Raw genomic sequence first — 25,040 nt, 5'->3', positions numbered from 1 at the left:
AATGGGCCAGTGGAGGCTGAGCAAGTGCGCTAAAGCCGCAAACTCTCAACTTGAGTGGAGAATCTGACCATTTGTATGAAAAATAAATAAATAAAATAACATAATGATAAAATAATATATAATGTTTATTAACCTTCTGAAACAGCCGCTTATTTTATATTAGCTCCTACCCATACATGGCAGGCTCATTAATTTTAACAACTGAACAACACATAGTTTTCATTAAAGTATTAAAAAATTGGTGTTAAATAACTGAAGAATGGAATATGGTCCGGGTGCGGTAAAAAAAAAAAAAAAAAACTCAAATAGTAGATAATTATACTATTTTATTGAGGCAACGTTCAACGGACTAGTTACAAATTATATAGTTACAAAAAGGAAAAAAAGAAAAAAACATAAGTGTAAAAGTGTGTTACTATTACCCTTTTCATTTACTATTTACAACCTTTAATTTTTCTTATTATATCTTACTTTTCATTTTATACCCCTGTTATTTTACACTTATGTTTTTTTCCTTTTGTAACTATAGTGTTTGTATCTTTTTTAGCCCTGACAAAGCCCTGCAACGTGGGGCGAAACGTTGGCTCAATAAAATAGTATAATTATCTACTATTTGAGTTTATTTTTTATCGCACCCGGACCATATTCCATTCATCTATACACACGGTCAATCAATAATCTTTCAGTAAATAACTGAATGTTTCTCCTCTTCAAACAAAGGTAATATTAGGCGAGCACTAAGTTGAGAACCTCTGCCTTATAAGCAAATCAGGTGAAATTATTTGTCCTTTAATTAATAATACTTAAATGTATTTTTTGTTCACGAGCCACGAGACCCCTAGGAGGTGAGGAAGGCTTAGACATTCACCAACATTGTCTGAGTTGCATGCTAACATTGGAGACTAAGTATACTCTTGTTTGCTTAAACACTAAAGTAGAAACAACCTTCAGTCGAAACATGAATTAGTCTGAGTTGACGAGGAGCATTCTCAAGCAGCTCAATTCAGAGGACAGCGAGGCCAATGATGGAATGAAAAGGAATCACAAAACGTACGCATTTTCACATCAACATCAGAGAGAAATTGTTTTGTAATTGTTCATTGCTGACAAGCGTAATCACGTGGTTGAAATTACTGTCAAAGGATGCGTCAAAGAAATTTGTACATAAAAATTTCAAATTAAACTATCCAAGTTCGCTTATACATTCACTGTCTGTCTCCTTCAATTTGAGCTTCTTCTACTGGTTTCTCACAAGAATAGTCCACGGTGAGGGGTCACCGTTTTTAATTTATCTTAGATTATACATCCAAAAATACTGGACACTTCATACCAATTATATAAAATACTAGCTGACCAGGCAATGCTTCGCTATCCTATATCTGAGGATGTATATAGATTTAATGACCATTGATAGTTTTGTTATAAATTATTGTATTGAGTTAAAATTAAACATTTACGTATACTTTATCATTATGATTTAGTAACATAAATTAAATCAATATGTGTAGCTTATTTAATCGTGCCAACGTTTCGGCTAGTGTTAAGAACATAACAAGATAACAACCAATGAATATAGAAAATAAAAAATAAAATATAAACAGAACGACATAAAGTGAATAATTTTACAGAATGGAATTAATAAAATGAAGTGATGAGAGAAGTGAAAAATAAAATGTATACATAGGTAATTGAATAAGTAGGTAAAATAACATAATTATGGAAATAAAATAAAAATATATAATTTCATTATTTTAAAAACATTTAAAAATCTTTTCTTTACTAAATAAATCAAAATTTGTATCCTTATTAGTCTTAACACTTTTTATTTCAACAGTCCAACGTTTCGGCCATTTCAGCCATCTTCAAGGACATCTTCAATTATAAATTCTTCCTCACATTAAAATTTAAAATTTGTTATGTAGGCTATTCTGCCCAGGTCATTTATTATAAGTTAAAAACCTATTTTTTTTTTTATTTATAATCATCATAATTCTTAATATTAATGTTTTCTGTCTTTGCTCTCCATGCCTTTCAGAGTTATATATTATATACCTATCCATTTGTAATCTTATGTTAAATAAAAAAATAAATAGATTTCCGACTGTATTAAATGAGTTTAAACATATACAAGATCACAAAAACTAAAAGACCAAGGAATAAAAAAAAAAAAAAAAAATTAGAAAAAGACAAGTTATTATTAAGTCACCTTCGTTTTAATGCCATTGAAAACCATTCAATAATAATTTTCATACAAAAAAAAAAAATGTACGGCTGAGAAAAATGCATATTGCAAATATTTTAAAATACCTTGGACCTATTGTTAAACTGTTTGGATAAATATTTTTTTGATTTCTTTAAAAATTCGTATTTAAGGATTTTCAATAAATTCCTTTAAAAACAAAATGGTGGCCTACCTAACTGGAAGTGTATTTTGTATTTGTGATTTTGCATATATTTAAACTCCTTTAATACAGTCGTCCATATTTTTCTTATTCTAGCAAGAAAATAAATATATTGTTAGATATCTAACCCTATATGATATGATAAGATTAATCTTTTTGAGATAGATTGTTTAACTAAAATACTATGAGGCAAAATTGAACGAAAGAAAACTGTATACAGCAGAATTACCCTTTGTCTTTTGTACATAGAAATTAAACGATTTAAAAAATAATTTAGAATAAACAACGATCAATCAAGATTAACATGCCAACCCAATCTTTCAACAACGAAATACTATTTATTTATTTATTTATTTATTTTTTGATAAACCCGAATCAATTACACAACAGTCATTTTTTAAACATACTGTTGTGTATATTTGTACCAAGATGTAGACGGGAGGATAATATTGGTACTGATCTTTCAGATATTTAAGAATTCATTGAAGCTCGATGTTTCTTCTTATTTCTTCTCAAGTTGTAATTCGGTTCGGTTCAACATTTCAAATTTCAACAAATATCATCAGTCGAATCTTCATTCGCCACTGATGACGATAAGATTGGAAATAGAGAACTTAATCTAATATCGTAGTTTGATTCACCTTGTTTAGATAAACAGCTTTCACATTGTTTTCTATTTGCCATTAACGGGTCACAAAGGTCTGTTAACAAACGTCATGGCAGTGAACTCTCTTCTACAACAATAATCAACCAGCTGGCCACGTTTCCCTAAACAAATGTTGTTTAAACAAAATTTTCCAAGATGCCGTACATTCCGATGGGACAGTATCGATAGAATTACCATTTCATGTCGGAGAAGGGAAAGATTAACAAATAATAATTTTTTTAATACGAAACGTTATTTCTAACAATAAAAGACAGAACTAAATTATTCAGATAAAAAAAATTATATCGGCCATTCTCAAAGAATATATCATATTATAGTAATATTGTTGCTAGGCCGTAGTAAGCTAAAAATAAGTTTCATATATCGAGACAATCTTTCACAAAATAAAAATGAGGTTGCGCAAAAGAGACCCAAGTTAATGGAATGCAAATGGTTCCATCAGAGGCATTAGGCGCTTCATCGCGTCCTGGTCGATATCTACTTAGGCCTAAATGAGGATTCAGGACAATCTTCTCACATTAACTAAGGAGGAAACAATAAAGAAAAAGGTTTCGTTTTGGATCGCTTCAATTCAGATCATACTAAATGTTTTAAAATATAATTATAATAAAACTAAAAAATGGGGGGTGTTACAAATAATAAATATATCAATAAACTTTAAACTTTCGCATGATAATTGAATCCGTACATGCAAATAGTCGGTAAAAATAGCTTGAAATTTTTCTGTACTAGGAAGTCGGTATAAATTAATTTCTGTCAATGGATTCTTATTTTAAAGTTTTTTTTTGTTTTTTTTAATATATATTTATTTATTGCTATTTACAACTGTACATTATAATACATTTAGTAAATCTGATCTAAGTTAAATTAGAGTGTTACAGGTGTGTAGAAAAACTACACACTGGTAGCACTCTAATGACATTTTACATTAGCTGGTCTCGTGGCCATCTTCTTTTCAGGCGCCTTGGAGGATTGTCAGGAATGGAAGAGGATGCAAGAGGGGGTTTGAGTGGTTAGAGAGTTTATAATGGAAGGAGTGATATCTATAGATCGGTTACATAGGGAACATTAAGGTCATTATGTATGATTTTATTTGTGATAAAGTAAGGAGCATTGAGGATTTTACGAAGGATTTTGGATTGTAAGGATTGAATACGAGAGGAATTCGAAGGTTTAGTGGAGCCCCAAAGCTCAACTCCATGTGTCCAGATTGGCCTTATTACAGTCATGTAGATCAGTCTTTTGTAATGTGTTGGAAGTTTAGACCGTTTGTCTAGTAAGTGCTGTAATAGTCGAAAGCGACGTGCAGTTTCCTGTCTTTTCAGTCTGGTGTGAGGATTCCAGGTTAATCGCTTGTCCAAATGTAGTCCAAGGTAGCGGATCTGTTCGACAGGGGTAAGAGTAACATCATTAAATGAAACTGTAGGGCAGTCAGTAGGTTTACGACGAAGGGTAAAGCTGATTTGAAGGGATTTGTTGGAATTTATCTTAATCCTCCAATTACGACACCAATCTTCGAGGGCTGTGATATGGGATTGGAGATTTTGGGATACAATTAATGGGTTATTATTAACAGGGAGTACACATAGTGTTAGGATTGGTTGGAATGTCAGCTGTATAGACGGTGTAGAGGATGGGACCAAGGATTATTTTAAAGTTAAAATTTGATCTCTCTCCGGAAGCCTGTAGGTCTTTTTCAAAATGGCCGCCTTATATTTTTAGATTTATTGGCAATAACTCCTAAAGTATCATATGCAGCTGAAATATTATAAACTACTTAATAGTCCATTTAATTAGCTTCAATTTGAGCCCTAACAGAATTCTTTATGATTAATAATTCCTGAGATTCAGTTTTCCAAAAAATTAAGAATTTATTTTGACGAATATCAATAAAATTACAACTGCAGGAAAAATTATCATTATAAACTTCATCATAGTACATTGAATAAATTCCTGATTGAGCCCTAATGGAACACTACAAATTCAATATTTTATCAGATACATTTTTTATTTACAGATTTAATACCAATTTTTTTCCAAAAAAAAATTATTATTACTTATTTATCATATTATCCGGTGAAATAAGATTAACCTTAGACATTTACTCAATAAAAAAGAAATGTGTGAAATTTATTCGTTGTAAATGGGTTTTTTTCTGGTGTAAACAAAAACACCATATTCCGATAACATTACATTTTATTTCAAAATTTAAGATTCTACCTCCTCCATACATGTCTTGTTCTGTACCAAAATTTGAGTGATTTAATCTTTTATATTTCACAAATTTGCATACTTGTACTAATTGCAATACATAAGGAATTATTGTCTCTAAAACTAAAAATAAAAAAACAGCGGTCATTTTGAAAAACAAGCATCTAAAAAATCTAGCCTACACGAATGTATTGGTAAATTTTTCATTGTCTTTTGCAAACATTTTTACATTACAATCCATTGAATGAAATTAATTAACAATAATTTCTACGTTAAGTAGCAATTTTACAGAACTAAATAAGGAAGCAACATCATTCGTCATGTTTTATAAAGTATATCTTTACCAAAGGCAGTATTATCTATTAACCACAACCATATTAAGAAATGCTTGGGTTTATGTTGTGAAATGAAAAATTATTAATAAAGCTTTTAAAAAAAAAATTTTTTGTGGACATGATTGGAGTAAATTGTTATTTAACAAACATACGAATCTGAGAAAAATTAAATTAAATTTTATATTCATTATGTTTTAAACAGGAAAACTCATTAATTTTTAGAAAACTGGAGTAATTTATAGCCCAGAAAAATTAAACAAGATTATGCAAATAGGAGTATTTAAAATATTCTTTTAAGCAAAAATACGTATTTTTCCAAAAATATCATTCACTCATCTCTTCAACTGTATATATATCTTATCTAAGATTTAAATAAATATAAATATATCAATAAAAAATGTCTAATAAAAAATAATTTGTAAATTTAAACAAAAAAATCAAACATACAATTTACAAAAAGAGGATTTTCGTTTGATTCTAGTTAGATTTTTTTTTTTTTTTTTTTTTTGATAAATCATATACGAAAATGTCAACAAAATTTATTTTATTAAATTCCAATGAAATAACCAATGATCTTAAAACCAACAATATGTGGAACTAGAGAGACCATACGGTACTGGACTTATTTTTATTTATGACAAAAATGAGTCAATTGTGCATTTACATTACTTAGGAAACCTAAAGGGATTAAACAAAAATAAATAAATAAATAATAATAATAATTGAAGGCTAAGGACCGTAATGAAATTACGGAAAGATGATTAAGATGGCTCTTTTCCGCAATATAAAGTTATCTTTGAATTGGTTAAATGACATAATGATTGAGGGCCAAGGAATGATAAAAAAAAAAAGTTTTGAGTACTGTCAGAGTATGTCTTAAGAAAAGCTTTATTTCATTTCCTAGCTAATATTTGGGAAATTTGAGATAAGAGAATCTCAAATTTAAAACCAACCTCAGAAGTTTATAAAATGGTTATTCATAAATATATATAAAGTTTGAGAAAAATAATATATTTTTTGTCAAGTGTAAACATTCGCCACAGCTACTTGGTTAAGTCTAAAAGTGTTATAGGAATGATAATATTTCATACTTGATGTGTATCCAGTTATGAGTCCTCAAGTAATTTCATAATTCAGGGGAGATATATCTTTCAAAAATGAGTTATTGATTAAAATTGAAATTTTATTTAACAATTAATAGGTTTTGAGGGTCTCCCCACTAAAATCATAAACTGATGACCGATAATTTTTAGAAGACTTTTTTTTAGTGTTTTATTTTTATATGATTATTATTTTATTATCTGATTTTTATTTTCGGGAAATTAATTTACCTTTTTATTACAATTACATTATTCCATAATTTTTACATTAGTAAAACAATCTTGCCGACGTTTCGGATGGTCCATCTATCTTCAGGGGTCTTTAATACCTCAGTTTGTTTTCCTTGGTTATTTTCTGATCAATTTCTGTTCGAAAATTTGTCATGATTATATAAAAACCTTTTTCACAATATGTGAGATGGCCTTTGCATTGTTTACCATTGTATGTAAAAATAATTGAATATAGGAACCTTAATAAGAAGATACATTAATTTCACAAAGAGGAAAATTCAGAAAAAAATATTTCACAGTATAATTTTGAAAATTAGAAATATTTTAATATAGTTGGAAAATAAGATCAAAATTGTTGAGAAATTTAAGATTATCGGGGAGAAAAATAATTATTAATTCTTTAAAATGGCAGAGTAGGCTCAAGATTAAATTCGTAATATTACAAACCAAACTCATTTATTTTTTATTTCTTGTTAATCTGAATCAAATTAAGACTGAAGTTAAGGATTAAAGTGACTGAACGACGTGCAAGTCGTAAACAAGACATTAAAGAATGAAATGTTCTGGTCCAGGGATTTAATACAGTAAGACCCAATTAACTGAGGCCGTTAAGTTTTAACTGATAATTAAGAGTGACTGCAGATCAAATATACAAGTGACTGAAATACGGTTTTACGAAAAGTTTGAAACCACGTTTTGCTTTAAGAGAATTTTATTTTAATGTTCAGGAATTAATTGTTTTCTACACAAAATATATCAATCAATCTCTAGTACCTACACACTAAATAAAAAAAAAAAAACTTAAAATGGTAAAAATTTAACTTTTAAAAGTTTTCCTGTATGGTCACCAGAGTTAACAGAACTGTCCGCTATTTGAACGGACAGTCTGCTTTTCTCAGATCACGTCCACTATTTTTTTCTTTTTATTTATAAAATAGTAAAATATTTTTTCTTCGATACGAATAATTTTTGCAAATATTGCATTTTTTTTATATTCTTTTTTAAGGTCGCCAGAATTGTCCTCCTTGTGTCTGATACTTAAACGTAAAGTTATTTATTTTCACATCAAGTCCACTATATACTATAAAATAATGGATTTTTTTTCTATTCAAAAGTTTTATGATAAATTGGTATCTTAAGGTAGGAATATTTTTTTGGAAAGAATAGGTTGCTAAAATTAACGGAGTTGCCCTCATTGCGTCCGATATTTGAATGGGCTGTTCGCTATTTTCACATCATGCCCACCATTTTTTTTAATAAAATATATACTGGATTTATTTTCTATTCAAAAACTTCATGATGAAATGGTATCTTCAAGAACGATTAATTTTTGCGAAAAATCCGTTTGTTTTTTTTTAGAAATATTTACAATGTGGCAAAGATCAATTGATCCTCCGAAAAAAAAAATTACTAATCATACTCAACCATTCCACAAGAAATTTAATAGAAATATTTACAGGTCGAGATTTTCTGTTTTTCATAAATTGCTCATCCCTAATATTGTTTTGTTTTTTCTTAGTAAAGAGAATGGACCCACTTATGAACGTATCAATACATAAAACCCCAAGAAGACCGAAAAACGAAACCGATTGCTTGTACAAACAGTTCGAAGTGAATTTTATATAATTTTTAATATTTTAAAAAATTATTTTCATTTAAAGCTGTGCAGTTGAAAAAACAAAGTCACTCATTCAAATTTAAGTTAACTTTTATATATTTGATATTAAATTTAAGGAACTAAACTTTAAAATAATTATTTTAATATGGAATAAATGTTTTGTAAACAAAGTACTCTAATTGAGAAAAAAAAATGTTTTTTTTACATCCTACCTTCATTTGAAAGCTTAGTTAACATATGCCAATTATGTGTGGTTCTATACTTTTGTTGATGATATTGCAATTAAAGCAACAATATTACGATGAATGGATCTTTAAAATATATTTGATTCATCATATTACTCGGTGCTCTGGTTTTACATGAATGGTGTCATACGGAGTAAACATACAAGAGAGGTTACGTTGCAGTAAATACTAACTGGTGATAATTCCTAATCCGTTAGTCTATAAATTGACGCTAAATAACTAACAGTTATACTAGTAATTTAATGCTATAAAATAAATAAGTTATTTTAAAACATTTCCCAGACATTTTATTTTTGTTTACACCTCGAATTAAAAGGACTTACCAGGACTAAGTTCGTTCGCGATATTATTTCCTAATAAATATTGAGTATATGATAGAGTTATATAAAGACAACAAATATATAACTGATTTTAATTAAAATCGATGCAAAATTTAACATGACTGAAGGTTCATTGTGTTTAAAACGGTAGATTAAAACTCGAAACGTGTAGATTGCTCCGCTACTGTTTTGGGCTAAACTCATTTGAATTGATAATTTAATTCACCAAAAAGGAAACAAACTATGCGATTTTATATATTATGAGGATATTCAAAATAAATTTTCCTAACAACAAAGAAGAAAATTAATTGTAAGGATCATTCTCTATTTTTTTTTTTTTTAGATATTAATAATGTAAATAATATTGTAACAGCACTAAAAACCAAACATAATTATAAATTTAACAAATAATAATTTTCTTCAGTAAACAATGCGATACACAAATGGAATACAGCAAAATGTACTAATCGTATGAATCAAAAGCCAGAATTGAAGTTTCAGACGAAGGAATTAAATAAACCTCGGAATTTATAGATAGATTAGAGAACACAGAAACAACTTCTGCCCGGAAAGGGAAGCAGTGATAGTACATCGAATCATGAAAGAACGTCATTTCAAAAATCAATCTTTGTTATATAGAATAAGAACCGGGTCAAGTATCGATTCCTAATAGATGTTAAAATATCAATCACTTTGATGGATGGTCCATTCAACTGTTCGGAAGTGTAAAAAAGACAAAATTCGGTGTCAAATGTCGCGTAGGACTAAACCACCTCACCGATCTGGAATACCTCCAAGTGTAACTATTACATCAGATCGTCCTAAGGCAAGGAGAACAACTTTCGTTCATTAACATTACAGAAATAAACAATAAGTAACTAACCTGCGAGGAAGGCGTAGAGAATAAATATGTTCATTTTGTTCATCCTTAACGATATATATCACAGTCTGAGGCCTGCAAAAGAGAAAAAAAATAATAACTTCACAAATAATACAGATACAATGAAATTGCCAGTTATGATAAAGCAATAATAATATTAATAAAATGGAAATTAAAGTTTTCTCGTCATAACATCAGCAGAAAACAATAGACACCGTTACGTAAAAATTATCCCTATTGGCCGCAGAGGTTTACTACAGCCAAGTAACTTAAAGAATTACTTTGAGCAGAAAAGAGGAATTAAAGTTTTTAAATGTAAATAAAAATTAATACAACTTGTAATCATAGGCTTTAAATAAAATAAATATCACAACAAATCTATAAATTCTATTTCATATTCCTCTTTTTTTTTGTACCAATTTTTTTTATGGTATTTCTTTTTTCAGATATCCACATTGCAGTCCATTTTGTAATAAATTACGAATTTGGATTTTACTTTATATTCATATCTAGTAAAACATAGTATATATATGTCGTAAACTTACACGGAAATTCTTCCCCCAAGGAACCTACAATAAGACGAATCCTATAAGAGTGGCCAAGATCAAACTGGCGCTTCTCTTTTATATCACGCCTCCCACTACCAACGTTGAACCGGTCAAACAGCGAGTTGGTAATTTGACATTACATTGTTAATGGGAATTAATCCCCCGTTTTAAGAAGTCATCCATTGAGGCAAATATTACGATTACTTGAGGGTATCGACGGCATATCATGAGTATAAAATTTAAATAAAAACAAGTTTAACATGTATGACGCAACATTTTTTTTTATTTCATGATTAAAAGCTTTTTCGAGTACTCGAGATCTTCAAAACTTTATTATCTCTTTATTTATTTAAACATGATTAGATATTTTATTCTTAATGACCGAAAGATAGTACGAAGTTGCGGTTAGTGACCCGAGTAGGTTACGGGTGGTTATAGCCAATACCTGAGACAGTATAGGTTCAGGAGAGAAGCCTGCTTGAATATTGATATTTCTTCTCTTTACTATCCTGTTCCTAGGATTAATAGAAACCTGTATTAAAAGGAAACATGAGAGTGGTCATTCAAAGGGTTTTGAGTGCAAATGCATCAGGTATAAACCTGCTACAAAACATTTATAACAAAAGGAGTATTATTATTCTAATCAATTGCATGATTAAGAATGATTATTGCTCTTAATAAGCCTTACTGTATATCATCTTTAAATAATTCTTATATTATATTATACTTGATAAGATAAAATGAGCAGTTACATCTCTCATTATTACCCTTTAGTTTTTACTTTGCAGCGGATGGTAAAATCATTTCATCCATCGGAAAGGGATTATGTGTTCTCGTAGGCATATCAAGAAATGATACAAAGTCTGATATTGAATACATGTAAGTTTATGAATGACTCATTCTAATACATTTTACTGCATTCTGTAATAAATTGTTAAAAAGCTTAGTTTTATTATTTTTTATCATCGTATTCAGTGCTGGCTTTAACTATTACTTCAATTTTAAACACAATGATTTTTTATTAAATAATTAAAAAGAAAGAAAGAATAAGGATCTCTGAATTTCATACTGGTAGCAACATTGATTTCTGAGTTGAATCCGTATTTAGATGATAAAACATGGGTACTTGATTTATTACCAATAGATATCAGTTTGTTGTGTTTATAACACCCAAAAACAAAATGTGTATAAAACCCCCAAATCCTGCAATAATCAACTTAATTATTTAATTTATCATATTTATTTAAGAATAAGGATCTCTGAATTTCATACTGGTAGCAACATTGATTTCTGAGTTGAATCCGTATTTAGATGATAAAACATGGGTACTTGATTTATTACCAATAGATATCAGTTTGTTGTGTTTATAACACCCAAAAACAAAATGTGAATAAAACCCCCAAATCCTGCAATAATCAGTTGGAAAGCTTACATAACTTTGTTTGAATAAAATTAAAATCGCTAAATACTACCTATATTTATACAAACATACATAAACAACTAAATTTCTCAGAATAAAAATCTATAATTTTGTCCCTAATTTTAGAAGAGCTTTGAGGAGGCTAATTGTATTCAATTATTTTTTATTCCTATTATGAGGACTGGAAGTCAATTTTTGAACTTGAATTGAACAAGAAAAGAGTATATAAAAATATTCTTCCCAGAAAAATTTCTTTTTTCATTTCTTCTAAAATTTCATATAGCATCTTCCTCCACTTAGCTTTTAAATTGTGTATTCACATAAGGAAATACTATTAACCATTAAACTAACAAGTTATAAGTCCATGTAGAAAAACATAAGAATTTTGATTAAAGTGTTATACCTATACTCATATTTATCAGAACAATTGATTTTTATTTAAAATAATATACATAGGTAATATATAATAATATAAAAAAAATTCCCACTAGTAACATCAAAGACCGACGGAAGAATGAAGGACTGGGAATCAATGTTCACAACAATAACACTACGTTCTCTACAAGCTTATTCTAGAGAAACTTTTGTTTTTTGAAATGTACTCTTCATATGTTAATTAATGCATTACTTTATCTCAAATTTGTCAAAATATTTTTTTTCGTTGGATCTACAGACCCTGTAGATCTTTGCCCGAACCAGTTTTCTTCACACCTGCCTATCTTCAGCTACTGCATTCCAGTTTGCTTACAGCTATTTCGCATCTCTGTTGATTCTATCTACCTATCTGGTTTTTGGCCTCTAGGCATTCTGATGCATTGCTTCGAGCCACATGTCCGGCCACTCTTAATCTCCTTCCCTTCATATCATGAGATATTGACTGGACTGACCACTCTACAAGCATTTCACAGTTAGTTCTCTTCCATGTGTTAAGACTCTAATTCTAGATCGCTCCTGTAATTGTATGGAGGATTTTTCGTTCAAATCTCTCTATTCTGCTTTCTAGGGTATCTGTTAGAGCCCAGGCCTCGCAGCCGTATATCAGAGCTGGCTTTATTACATAAAGAAATAAATAAATAATAAAATTAATAAATATTGGCATACATACTTACACCTATAATATGAGAAATTTAGTTCAGTCATTAAATTGAATGCAACAATAATCAAAATTTAGCCTAAAAATTATGGAAAAACCCAAAATGTCTAATTTTGTGTAAAATAAAATTAGTGTTATTTGAACGACTTTTTCATGATTCAAATTTCTGTTGAAGTTTTGTAGAATTTTAAGCCAGGGAAGAAAAGATGCAATTATACAAAAATCTAGTCTCTAATCATCCTATTAATTAAAAAATGTAAATAATTTTTTATTTTAAAAGTTATTATGAACTTAATTTTGATATAATTATGAATCATTTGTTCAAATAACTGTATAACTTACTACATCCTCTTATGAAGAAAGCTGTTAGGGATGTAATGCTTTCACTATATGTAGTGTCTGAGTAAATGATTGTTGAACATTATGGGGTGAAGGTCATAAAGCACCTGGTACGAAGTGGTGTTTCAATTCATGCCTGTTTCTGCTAGACCAGTGAAACATCTGAAACAGAGATAGATAAAAGTATAGTCTCTTTCAAATAGTTCGTCATAAAGGTTTAAGTCTAAAACAGGACAGTTATATTTCCTGGTGAATCCAGAATTATGAAAATTTTAAGACAAAGTAATATGTTTTAAATTAATTTAAAAGTCTAAAATTTATTTTTTTAAAAGCTGAAAATTGTTTATATAAAATTAAAACTTTGACCATATTTTCATACATATATTAATATAGCATGAATATTTATACACGTTAGAAGTATATATAAAAGTTTTAGAATTTTAAGGCAAAGTAATCAATATTTTAGATCAATTTATAAACTCTAAATATAAAATTGGTTATTATTAGTTATAAGTAATTTTAAAAAGAAAGCTGAAAATTAAGAGCATAACATTAAAACTAAAATCATACTTTCCTAAATATATTACCATGAAGTAAAAACTGAATAGCATATTACACTTTTTCAAACTTACATTCCAATCCACTCAAGTTTGCAATTTTTTTACAATTCAGTTAATTGATTTTTTTTAAGAGCCTGAGAGTTTCTTTGTTCAAAAATATTTCTGTGAACTATTTCCTTCTTTATTATATTTCTTCAAGTATCTCTGTGAAATACTTATCTTCTTAAGTAAGATTATATCTTACTTCAAGTATTTCTTTGAACTGCTTCTTCAAAATGTCCTCTTTTTAGAACGTTTCATGAAACGGTTCCCAAGTATAGTAAAAATTTATAAGAACCATCAACATTGAACAAAGTACTTATATTGGTAGAAAAGATTTTTCAAAAGACCAAATATTTTCACTAAAGAAAACACTATTCAACCGTTGCAATTTTAGCCAGAGTTACATTACAAATTAAACAATTTTTAAATCAACATTAAATGAAATTTCATGACTGCTTCCTAATAATTTTATGAAAGTATTAAAACTTATTTGTAATTAGAATGATGTTCCATACTTTTGAGTTGTTTTTTTATTGGTAAAAACAGAATATTTTTGGAAACTTTCATACAGACATCTAGAAAACACTCATATAGCAGGACTGCTCCATTTGAGCAGATTAAATCCTTTCAATGATATTGAATATGATATTCATATTCATTAAATCCTTTCAATGATTTATGTGGTTTTAAATTATTATAATCCTTCAACTGCTTTGAGGATAATTTTGCCACAAATTTTTTTTTTAGTCTGATAAAGTTGCCACGAACGTTTTTTAGCCTAACGAGAATTGGGGTTGCACAAAACATATTTGTGAACCGCTGACCTCCACAACTTATAAGATTATTTTTTTTATTTTTTTTTTTTTGTTATTGAAATAAAATGATTCTCTATTCAATATTTATGGTTAAAGGATTTAATTTAGAACCTTAGAGTATGAAATTGTTCTTGATAGTTGATATATTTCAAAACTGAAATACAAGGCTTTGAACCAGTTTGTAAATTAATAACTTTTTTCACATTAACATTAAAAAATTTCACATAATTGTTGATAATAGTTTAAGATAATTTATAATTAAAAGTTTTACAATTAAATTAAAAATTGACTATTCAGGTTAATTTTCACTGAAATTATTAGACCCGTGCAGCCAATAGCCATGCATACAGGCTATAGCCTGCAACTAATTGTAATAGTTGGATGTGAGATATGAATTTAAAGTTAAAATTGTCCTAGATGGCCAGGTTGGCCGACATGTTGGACATTTAAAACATTGATAAAGAGTGTTTGAGACTTAACTTGAATACAACTTATTTTATTTGTACAATAAAATCAGTCTCGAATAAGTGATAAGGTAATATATAAAAGGTTGAAGTAACAGGCCTTATAAATAATCCAGAAAGAATAAAAATCAGGAAATATCATAAATTGGTACCTTTAAAAAAGAAAACAACTGAGTAAATTAAAACTGTAATTATCACTGCTCATGTTATTTAATTTATGCTGATAATTTTATTTAATTGTCATTGTCCTACCATAGTTTACATTACATTTCAAGCCATCTAATATTCCTATCCTACTAAAAATATTCTTTGTTCATAGCCCTGGAAAGTGGGGTGAAACGTTAGTGCATAATAAATAGTTTTGTATTATTTGAGCTACTGTTTTAACCGCCACTGTACCATATTCCTTCATTATATTTTGTTCTAGAATACAATCTCTTAAGTGTAGGGTCTGTTTGCCCTGAAGAAATTTTATATTCTTTGGTCTGTGATGGTAATTTAATTTCAATAAATAAAATAGCAGTGACCCCTTATCTTCCACAAATACCATAAAAAAAGTAAATCGTATTATCAAATATTTTGATTTATTGCTATAGTCTTGTTTGTCTCAATTCTAATAATGTATGTTTTATTGCTGTAGTCTTATTTGTCTCAATTCTAATAATGTAAGTTTTATTGCTTATAATGCCATTTTTTTAATGAAGTATGTTGATAAAAAAATATAGTGTCATTTTGTTTCAATTTCAAGTATCATTGGTCATTCAAATCAATTAAGGTTCTTATAATACTCGATTATTGATCGACTTTAACATGTTTTGCCTTTTAGTTTATTATGATTAGTCATTAAATAGTTGTTTATATGATGAAATCATTTTTTTTTTTAACACTTACTATTCTTCTTCTTCCTCTAACTGCTGTGTGCCATCAAGCTTGGAGTCACAGTCTCAGCCCATCTAGCCCACCAGTCCCTGTCCCTGGTTAGTCTTCTCATCTCCGGGATGGTACGTCCTCTTGCTGCCCCTAGTTTTCCAATGCAGCTGGGTCTGCCATGAGGGCGTCTCCCTTCCAGCCTTGCTTCCAAATACCACCTGGCTTTTCTGGTATCGTCCATTCTACAGACGTGTCCATACCATTTCAGTTGCCACTCTTGCACTGATTTCACATCCAGATCCTCCCGAATCCTTTCATTTCTGACACTGTCTTTCCTGGTCTTACCAACTACTCTTCAGGGGAATCTCATTTCTGCTGTCGTTATCCTTCCTATGTGCTTGCTGAGGGCTGTCCAGCATTCTGATCCATACAGGAGGACTGGGAGGAACACGGATTTAAATATCCGTATTTTGGCATCTCTGCTTACTTCTTATTTGCCTATAGGAGTTTTGGAAATCTGATAGTACACTCCATTGGTCTTAGCACTAGTAGGTTTTTGGAACCTAACTCCAGTACTGGCTCAAGCAATGATTTATGCAGATGATATTCTACTGATAGCTGACTCTGAAGAAGTCCTTCAGACATCCTTGGATGAATTGAGGAACTAACGATAAGAGGTCTGCAAATAAACCCTAAAAAAAGCAAAATTATGTGTGTTGGAAGAGAAAACGCAGAGCCTAGAGTTTTTGTAATAGTGAACCTCTGGAACTTACAAATACTTATACGTATCTAGGGACCATAATAAGTAAAGAGGGTAAAATCGACCAGGAGGTTCTAAATCGAGAACACTTACTCAATGGGTATTAAATTAATCAGTTGGAATTTTCTTCCATTTTCATGCTATATATTTCAATTTATTTGGAATTACTTTTTACATTATTATATGACTTTAAACTTAAAATAATGTTTCCGAAGCTTTTAGAAATATCAAAGAGGCTGGGGTGGGAGAAAAAAGTTGAGATCTCCAAACCTAATTGAGAAGGGCTATTGAGGTTCAAAAATTTTACTAGCAGTGAAAAACATTTGAACCCAACGAAACATTGACTTAAATAGATCCACATTCAAAACAAACTAACATATTGAATTTCAGTTAATATAATCCCAAGGGGGTCATTAGAGGTACCCTAATTTAGTGAGAAAATTTTATATATAAATTGATACCTATTTTCTGGACTGTTAAAGATAAGTTGTGGATCTTGAGGATCAATCAATAATACAAGTACATTGAGGTAACAAACATTTTGGATAAAAACAATATCTTTGAAGCTTGTTATTCTTTCATTTACCTCTTACCCTAGAAACTGACAATGCGTTAGGATGATCAGCAACCCACATGTTAGGGCATCGGTGATTTAAGTTTAATTGTTTTCAACTTGTTTGACAGAGACAAATTTCTAGTTGTTTCATATAATTATTAATAAGATTTATATTATTATTAAATAAATGTGAAAAACTTGTTTAAGGCAATTAATTAGTCTCATTGCTCATGCATTGCTCCACTAAATGGGAGCTGTTACTAGCAGACTCTCCTGGACCATCACAGTCAAAGATATTCATACACCTGTTTTGAATAAAATAAAATAAAAAATATTTTTATTATTGGCTGCTAATAATTTAGATGTATAAAACCAATTAATAATACATGAATCGTTTAGTAAAAATAATGTATTTTTGATAATATAAATCTTGTATAATTAAATTGTATGTGCGTGGACGACATTGCAGTCCTATGAAGTAACCAAGATGACATACACTCAAAAAGATTCTAATAAGAGAAGCAGAGGAATTAGGCTTGCAAATAAATGAAGATAAAACAAAGTATATGATTGTAAGCTGAAAAATACACTCTAGTAACATTGTCTGCATGGATGGCCAAATGTTTTCCAAAAGTACCTTTTTCAAGTACCTCAGCTCCACAATGACATCAATAAATGAACATCCTGAGGTAGACCGGCGTCTAACAAGCACAGAGCCTTTTTTTCTTCATCAAGAATACTGAAATCTCAAAAAATCTGAAGCTAAGGGCCAAAAAGCCAGCTCTGACATACGGCTGCAAGACCTGGACTCTATCAGGTACCCTAGAAAGCAGAATAGAGATGTTTAAATGGAAAGTCCTCTGTACTATTACATGAGCGATAGGGGAACATAGCCTTATCATATGGAGGAGAAGAACTAACAGTAAACTGCTTACAGAGAATGGTCAATTAATACCTCATGATATGAAGACAAAGAGGTTATGATAGATGGGATATGAGGCTCGAAGCAGTCCATCAGGATGCCCCTATGAATGCTATTATAGTTGGCAAGAGACCACGTTGGAGACCAACAACCAGATGGATTGACAGAATCAACAAAGATGCGAAAATTAGTTGATTCAATCCCTCAGCATCCTTCAGTGTATCTTAAGAGACAAACATGACTCTACTAAATGTTAATAAAAGTTTTACCATCAATTTAATAATAAAAATAACATATACAAAAACTTTTGACTCACATTGTTGGTTAATTATTTTGAATAATTTATTTATAGTCCAATTATATATGCTTAATATTATCAAAAATTATATTGTTTGTAACGAAGGATTGATATATTATTAAATGGTTTTGTTTATCTAAATTATTCTCTGTAAATAATGGCAATATTTTATTTGATTTAAAACAGATGTACGAATATTTTTGACTCTGACTGTAATTCTAGGAGGTGAACTTAAAAAGTTTTGTCAAGTAATTTTTAAGAAGACATCAGCTTGTTTTAATTTTTTTTTTTTTCCTGATAGAGTGAAAAAGATCCTCAACTCCAAGTTGTTTGGAGACAGTAGTGGGAAACTATGGTCCAAATCAGTGAAAGATTGCGGAGGAGAAATTCTTTGCCTAAGTCAAGTAACACTCTATAATACGTTCAAAGGTAACAAACTTGACTTTCATCATGCCATGGCATCAGACAAAGGAAAGGAATTTTACAATCAATTTTTGGAACATATCAGAGCTGAATACAAACCGGAGCTAGTAAAAGGTAATTTTATTAATTCAAATTAAATATCAAAATTTCTTTACTTTTTAAAATCGAATGCAGTTGTTTTAATTACTTAATTGACTTAATTATCGTAGATCCTAATACACTGTAATAGTGTAACTATTGTCATTTACACTTGCAAGCTGATAAAGAAAACAGATTTATTTTATTTATACTTCATAACTTTTAACCAAAACCTGATATAAGAGGACCTTACTAATAAAACTGTAAACAATATATTTTAATGTCCAAGACTTAAAAGTAAAATAATTAAATTGAATTCAACTTGTTAAAGTAAACTGTTAGTTGTTACGATGACATTTTTTTTAGTTTATTCATTGAAATTACAATGCAGCTCATTATGAGCTTATTAGCAATTAGTTCTAAAATTCTAAGTTTACAAAAAACAAATATACATAATATTATTAAAACTTGGTCTCTAATTATAGCATTATCACACATGCTCATGGGGCTTCCATCGTTTCAATCTTCTAACTAGGGCTTTTATGTTGGAAGTTGGACGGCCTCAGCAATCATGTGTCCCTTTTAGTTGCTCTTATTTTTTTTCTTCAGCAGTAAGTTTATGAAGATCCAAGTGAAAATCATCATTTCTGATGTACCAGGGCTATTGCCATTCCCCTAAGCTCTTTATTTTAAAATCTTAGTATGATTCCTCTATTAGAGTCCCTTGAGCATCCCCACTGTTGGATTTCATATAGGTTTTAAGATTTGTTTGTACATAAGAAGCCCGTTATAGAAACTAAGATATGGTTTTTTGCACAAGAGCCAATACATTTTTTTTATTAGGCTGTAATTTTTTTTTTACATGTTTTTTACACCAAAACTTTGCTTCTAATGTCATCCCGGGATGTTTGGCCTGATTTGAGTTGGGATTCACTTTGTTATCTACTGTAGCCTGCAGATATTTGATTTTCTTGTTAGTGAAATCAACATTTTTTCTTTTTTTCCTGCATGCTTTATGTTCTTTTATTTTTCAAATTATTTGTTGGTACCTTTAATGTATCTTGATTTTACCTATATAATTAATTTAACTTGTTAATCATTCTTGACTTTTTCCGGCAGTCCCTTCTATTTCAATGCATATTTTAACTCTAAAATTGGCCACATACGTGCTGCCACTGTAGTTTTACTTAAAACTTGCACCCCAAGTAGGTATGTTCATCATATCTTATTATTGTCATATTTGCTAATTATTCCTTTCGGCTTATTTAACTTTATATATTTTTTTTTATAATAGTATCTTGCTTACATATTTCATTATTACATATATTTTCTTTCTCTCTTTTTTTCATAACTGGTGGGTATGGAGTGTTGATTGAATATCTCCAAAGGCATAACAATGTGGCCAAAATTTTGCATCAGACCTTGACGGTGAAACACAACTTGATAGATGATAATACCCCATATTATAAGTACCACCCAAATAGACTCCTCTAAAAAGGTCCCCTCATGCTCTATTGGGATGAATCCATTATTACGGACCATACCATACATCATAATAAACCAAATATCCTCCTAATAGATTTAAGAGCAAAAACAAATGGAACTTATTGATGTCGGAAACTCTAACGATAATGATATAAGCTCCACTGTGGGAGCAAAACTCAGGAAATACCAGGAACTGGCTATAGAATTGAAGGAATTGTATCATTTGGAAGTTGTCAACACCACTCTAATCATAATATCCACCAATGGGCTTATACAAAAATCAACAGTCGCGGATGGCTTAATGTTATCTATTGATGTGCTAAGAGAGGCTCACAGCACGTATTGTCCGAAAATTCTTAAATATTTGAAAAAATAAAATAAAATAATAGGAATATTGAATAAATTAATATGAAAATATAAAAAATAATTAGAAGATATGGACTTCTGATCATCTACCTCAGATACTCATACTCATCAGAAAAAACAGATAATAATAACAATAAAGGCTTTGGGAAACCCAAGGTTCGGCACCTAGAGCACCAATCACGCTGTACATATATCCTCCCAGTGACGCCCACCCAAACCAAAATCTACTAGATGAGTTTTGCACAACCCTCCCTCCTATGCTTCCATCTACCTCTCAGATGTTTAGCCACTTGGTTCAATGTTTATTAACATAGGGATTCGTTCATGACTAGGCTCTACAACTTTACATAAAAAAAATTCACTATAATGATAATTTGTGGCATATTCCATTACGATTGATGCTTTGCGATGACAAATTAGGAAAAGGAGTAATAATAGAAAGATTCAAGAAAAAAAATGTTCTTATGAGTATTATGGTTTTTATTTCAAAATAATTATTTTAATAATAGTAAAGGCTAGACCGATGCCAATACCACTAATCACTATATACATACAACTTTATTTTCAGAAACCTTACCCTACCTGTTCTTTCCTTATTTTAACAGGGCACATTTCACATCTGTATAGAACATTAGGATGGATAATAGGTTTTTGGATAGACGGCGCTAACTAAATAATTTCAAAGTTGAAAAATAACAAGTATTTCCTGCCTTTAACCCCGCTTTTATTTTATCATCAAATTAGTTTTCTAGTTTCTATAAACTTAATACTTCAACCTCTGGCTATTCAAATGTATTTCCTATTATTTCACCAAAATCGCTCCTGCTTCTACTACTTACCATTCATTTTATTTTATCCTTATTTATTTTGAGACCTAGTTCCTTATTTAATTTTATCAATGTTTGATGTTTAGTTTTATAGTTGATAGAAATTCATCAGTTCAAATATTGTGTAATCTCTTTCCATCGATAAGAAAAGAATAGTTTGCAGTAGCTAGGCTAAGTGATTCCTCCCTTGCTAATTGTATTATGAGTATTGCAAACAACAAACTATTAATGTCTGTAAAAAAAAAAAACTATGGGTTTCAGTATCTTCAATACCAATGAATATTTATATTTACTTATGCAAAAATATATGAGGCGATCGGTCATGAAACATGGTAACAGAAAATTTTTTATGGTTTGATGTTTTTGGCATCACAAGCTTTTTTTTCAAGAATGATTTTACTACTTTTTGAAATAATCTCTAGGGGATTTGTTTTTAAAGGCAATAATATTGTTATTAATTTATGGTAAGTGACTGCTAGTTGAATGTAATATATTATAATTAACAAACATTTTAACATTGTAAAAGTTTTCATTTTGTCGGTTACCATGTTTTACACCAAATGCCTTATATTCTATCAATAAAAAATATTGTATTGGGTAAATCTGAGTTTTATTTTATATCCAATAACTTAATAGTAATTCCTTTGAAAAGTTCTATTTAGCCTTATGTCAAATCCGGTTTAAAATTGATTTTGTGACAGATCCACGGAATGAATCTTGACCTTTCCACTCTTGCCTAAACAGGTTAATAATCTGTCCTTCCTGCCCTAGTAAAAGTTTATAAAGAAGTTAAACCAAGTAACCAAACAAGATTCCATTGTATTGTGAAATCTATTATGTTTATTTTCAATAATGTCTTCCAGTCATAAATCTTTGGCAAAAACAATTATTAACCTTGAAGTAGAGTAATTCAAGACAAGTTTCAATGTTTCATATTGATTAGTTTATTAATTATTGACTGCTTTATTAATTTCAGTATCTGTTTTCTATTCTATTATAAACACAAATAATAAAAATAAAAAATATAACAATATGTTTTCATTACTATTATTTACATATGTTTTTTATTATTTGGTTTGTCCTTTATTATAAACATAAGTTTGTGGACTATCATTAGCTTTTGGACCATTGCTAATCGAAGCCAATTTAAAAGTTTTAAATATTGATTTTTCAAAGAACTGAAATTCTCCTTATTTATACAAATTGGACACTCTACTCCCATTGTATTGTTTTAAATTTTATTTACATTGTTGCATTATTAATTAATTGCATTGTTTAATAAAACTTTCCTTTTTTTTTTAATTTGTTTGTAGAAGGAATATTTGGAGCCCATTTGGTAATTAGTTTACAAAACGATGGACCAGTTACGATAACCGTCGATTCACCAAATAGTTTGGGAAAAAAAGAGAAAATGGAGTTAGACCTGTGTTCTTCTCAAACAGCAAGTGTGAAGCAAGACAGTACTTCATCGCAGACGTGCTTAGTAAAACAAGATAGTGCTTATTCACAAACCAATCAATCATTCGGTGACAACAATCTGAATTGCCCTTGCTCTCAGGTTGAGAATATTGCAGATAAAGTTAAACAGGGAAGTGCATCTTCCCAAACTTGTTTGGTAAAGCAGGATCACTCCTCTTCACAAACTCGCTTGGTAAAACAAGACAGTACATCTTCACAAACCCATTTGATAATGCAGGATATTATTTCTTCTCAAACCATAAAAGAGAATGAAATATCAGAAGATACTTCATCGGCTAGCCAAGATTCAAAGTTTTCTCAAACTACAAGCATTCTTCAGAGCAACATGTCTTCTCAGACACATCTGGTAAAACAAGATAGCGTATCATCGCAAACTTGTTCCAGATTACAAGAAGGTATTCCTAATGCTGCCACAGCTCAGACAACTGCTTAATATCCTTTAAATGTGAACTTTTATCTGTCACTTGAAGGTTTCAATTCCTTCTATTTACAAATAATGACAGATAATAATTTTTTTTTAATCTTGTTTATAAAAATTTTACCATAATAAAATTTCTTGATTTGATCAACAGTCACTACATATTAATTAGTCAATAGAATATTTTCAACGGTTCCATTTTTTTGTATAAATTATACTATTCGATGTTAATGGAAAATCAAGTCGCACCTTTTGAAATCACTGTCTCTAAAAAACATTTTAGACATTTACTAACTTAAGTTGGATATGTAGGGATTTGTTTATGTCCAGTAGAAGGTAACGTAAGTTTAAAATAAATACGCTTTCCTAAATGATAATAATCAAGTTCTATTTTCTCCAAAAGATGAGAACTGTTGGATATTTTCCTGTTAGTCACATTGATTGAATCAAGTGTAGCAATGCTTAGCTTATACATTATGCTACATGGATAATACCCTAGAAAATTAAGAAAAAAAAAGAACCAGAAAAAACATCAGTAATTTTATGACCATATATATTGATTAGTATAAAATGCTTTCGTAAGTGCAGAAAAATAATCATATTGATTCCCAACCTCATCGATAATCAAATGCGATGAGAGTGCAACTGTTGACCATAGATGATACTACATATATTAAAGGAACACCCTAGACTTAACCCATACATTTCTCTGTGTCCCTGAGAAGTTTTTTCTTTTTTCAAAACCCTGCAATTCAAGTTTTTTTTTTTTTCCTTTTTCAAATGTCTAGAAATTCGGTAGAATCTTCTGAACAACTGTATAAATAAATATGCAAAAGGGAAGATTCACCAATAAATATTCTTTGGAAATATAACTGATCAAACTTGTATGATTTTGTGCCCAAAAATTCTGTATTTTTTATACTAAATATTACTTATTCTCATATATCGAAATAGATACAGATTTGAAATTTAACATATCCAAGGATAATCAATTTGACTGAAGAAAAACCAATTACCTTTGAAAAAATCGTTGTAAGATTTGATATAAATTATAATGAACTACTTAGGGCCACAGAGCAATGTAAGAGTCAGGTGCAAGGCGCTATACTTCCCTTAAATGCAAGAAAATTCAAATCAGTAATGTTCTAAACAAATGAACAAAAAGTTTTTTATGTCCTTAAAAAATTCTGGATAGACTATTTATTGGTACAGCACAACAAGCAAATGTAAGAAAGCAACTTTCATTATGTAATCAACACCAAAACATA

At 29.6% G+C, this 25,040-nt stretch overlaps 1 protein-coding gene and 1 long non-coding RNA gene across 2 annotated transcripts in view; one reads left to right on the top strand and one right to left on the bottom strand.

Annotated features, from left to right (window-relative positions):
- LOC106689725 (uncharacterized) overlaps positions 1-10,649 on the bottom strand; it is a 39,876-nt gene extending 29,227 nt beyond the window's left edge. Inside the window, exons 1-2 of the long non-coding RNA XR_001344491.3 lie at positions 10,555-10,649; positions 10,013-10,084 (exon numbers count right to left, since the gene is read on the bottom strand). This is a non-coding gene — a long non-coding RNA (uncharacterized lncRNA). The remainder of the gene's footprint in view (positions 1-10,012; positions 10,085-10,554) is intronic.
- Positions 10,650-10,931: 282 nt separating this feature from the next.
- Positions 10,932-23,919, top strand: Dtd (D-aminoacyl-tRNA deacylase). The gene is made up of 4 exons (XM_014434866.2): positions 10,932-11,149; positions 11,346-11,436; positions 18,998-19,233; positions 23,189-23,919. Exons 1-4 carry the CDS (start codon positions 11,107-11,109, stop codon positions 23,785-23,787), a joined length of 969 nt encoding a protein of 322 aa, XP_014290352.1. The 5' UTR covers positions 10,932-11,106; the 3' UTR covers positions 23,788-23,919.
- The last annotated feature ends 1,121 nt before the right edge of the window (positions 23,920-25,040 follow it).

This window comes from Halyomorpha halys, unplaced genomic scaffold (assembly GCF_000696795.3).
Source record: "Halyomorpha halys isolate HHAL.00 unplaced genomic scaffold, Hhal_1.1 Scaffold1437.1, whole genome shotgun sequence".
In the NCBI taxonomy this organism is placed as follows: Eukaryota; Metazoa; Arthropoda; class Insecta; order Hemiptera; family Pentatomidae; genus Halyomorpha; species Halyomorpha halys.
This window is presented reverse-complemented; position numbering and strand designations above follow the sequence as displayed.

Excerpts from the sequence above, each read along its gene's own strand:
- Dtd (XM_014434866.2), top strand. The coding sequence starts at position 11,107 with ATGAGAGTGGTCATTCAAAGGGTTTTGAGTGCAAATGCATCAG. Across the intron at positions 11,150-11,345 it reads TTTGAGTGCAAATGCATCAG|CGGATGGTAAAATCATTTCA; the intron begins GTATAAACCTGC and ends TTTACTTTGCAG. Across the intron at positions 19,234-23,188 it reads CAAACCGGAGCTAGTAAAAG|AAGGAATATTTGGAGCCCAT; the intron begins GTAATTTTATTA and ends ATTTGTTTGTAG.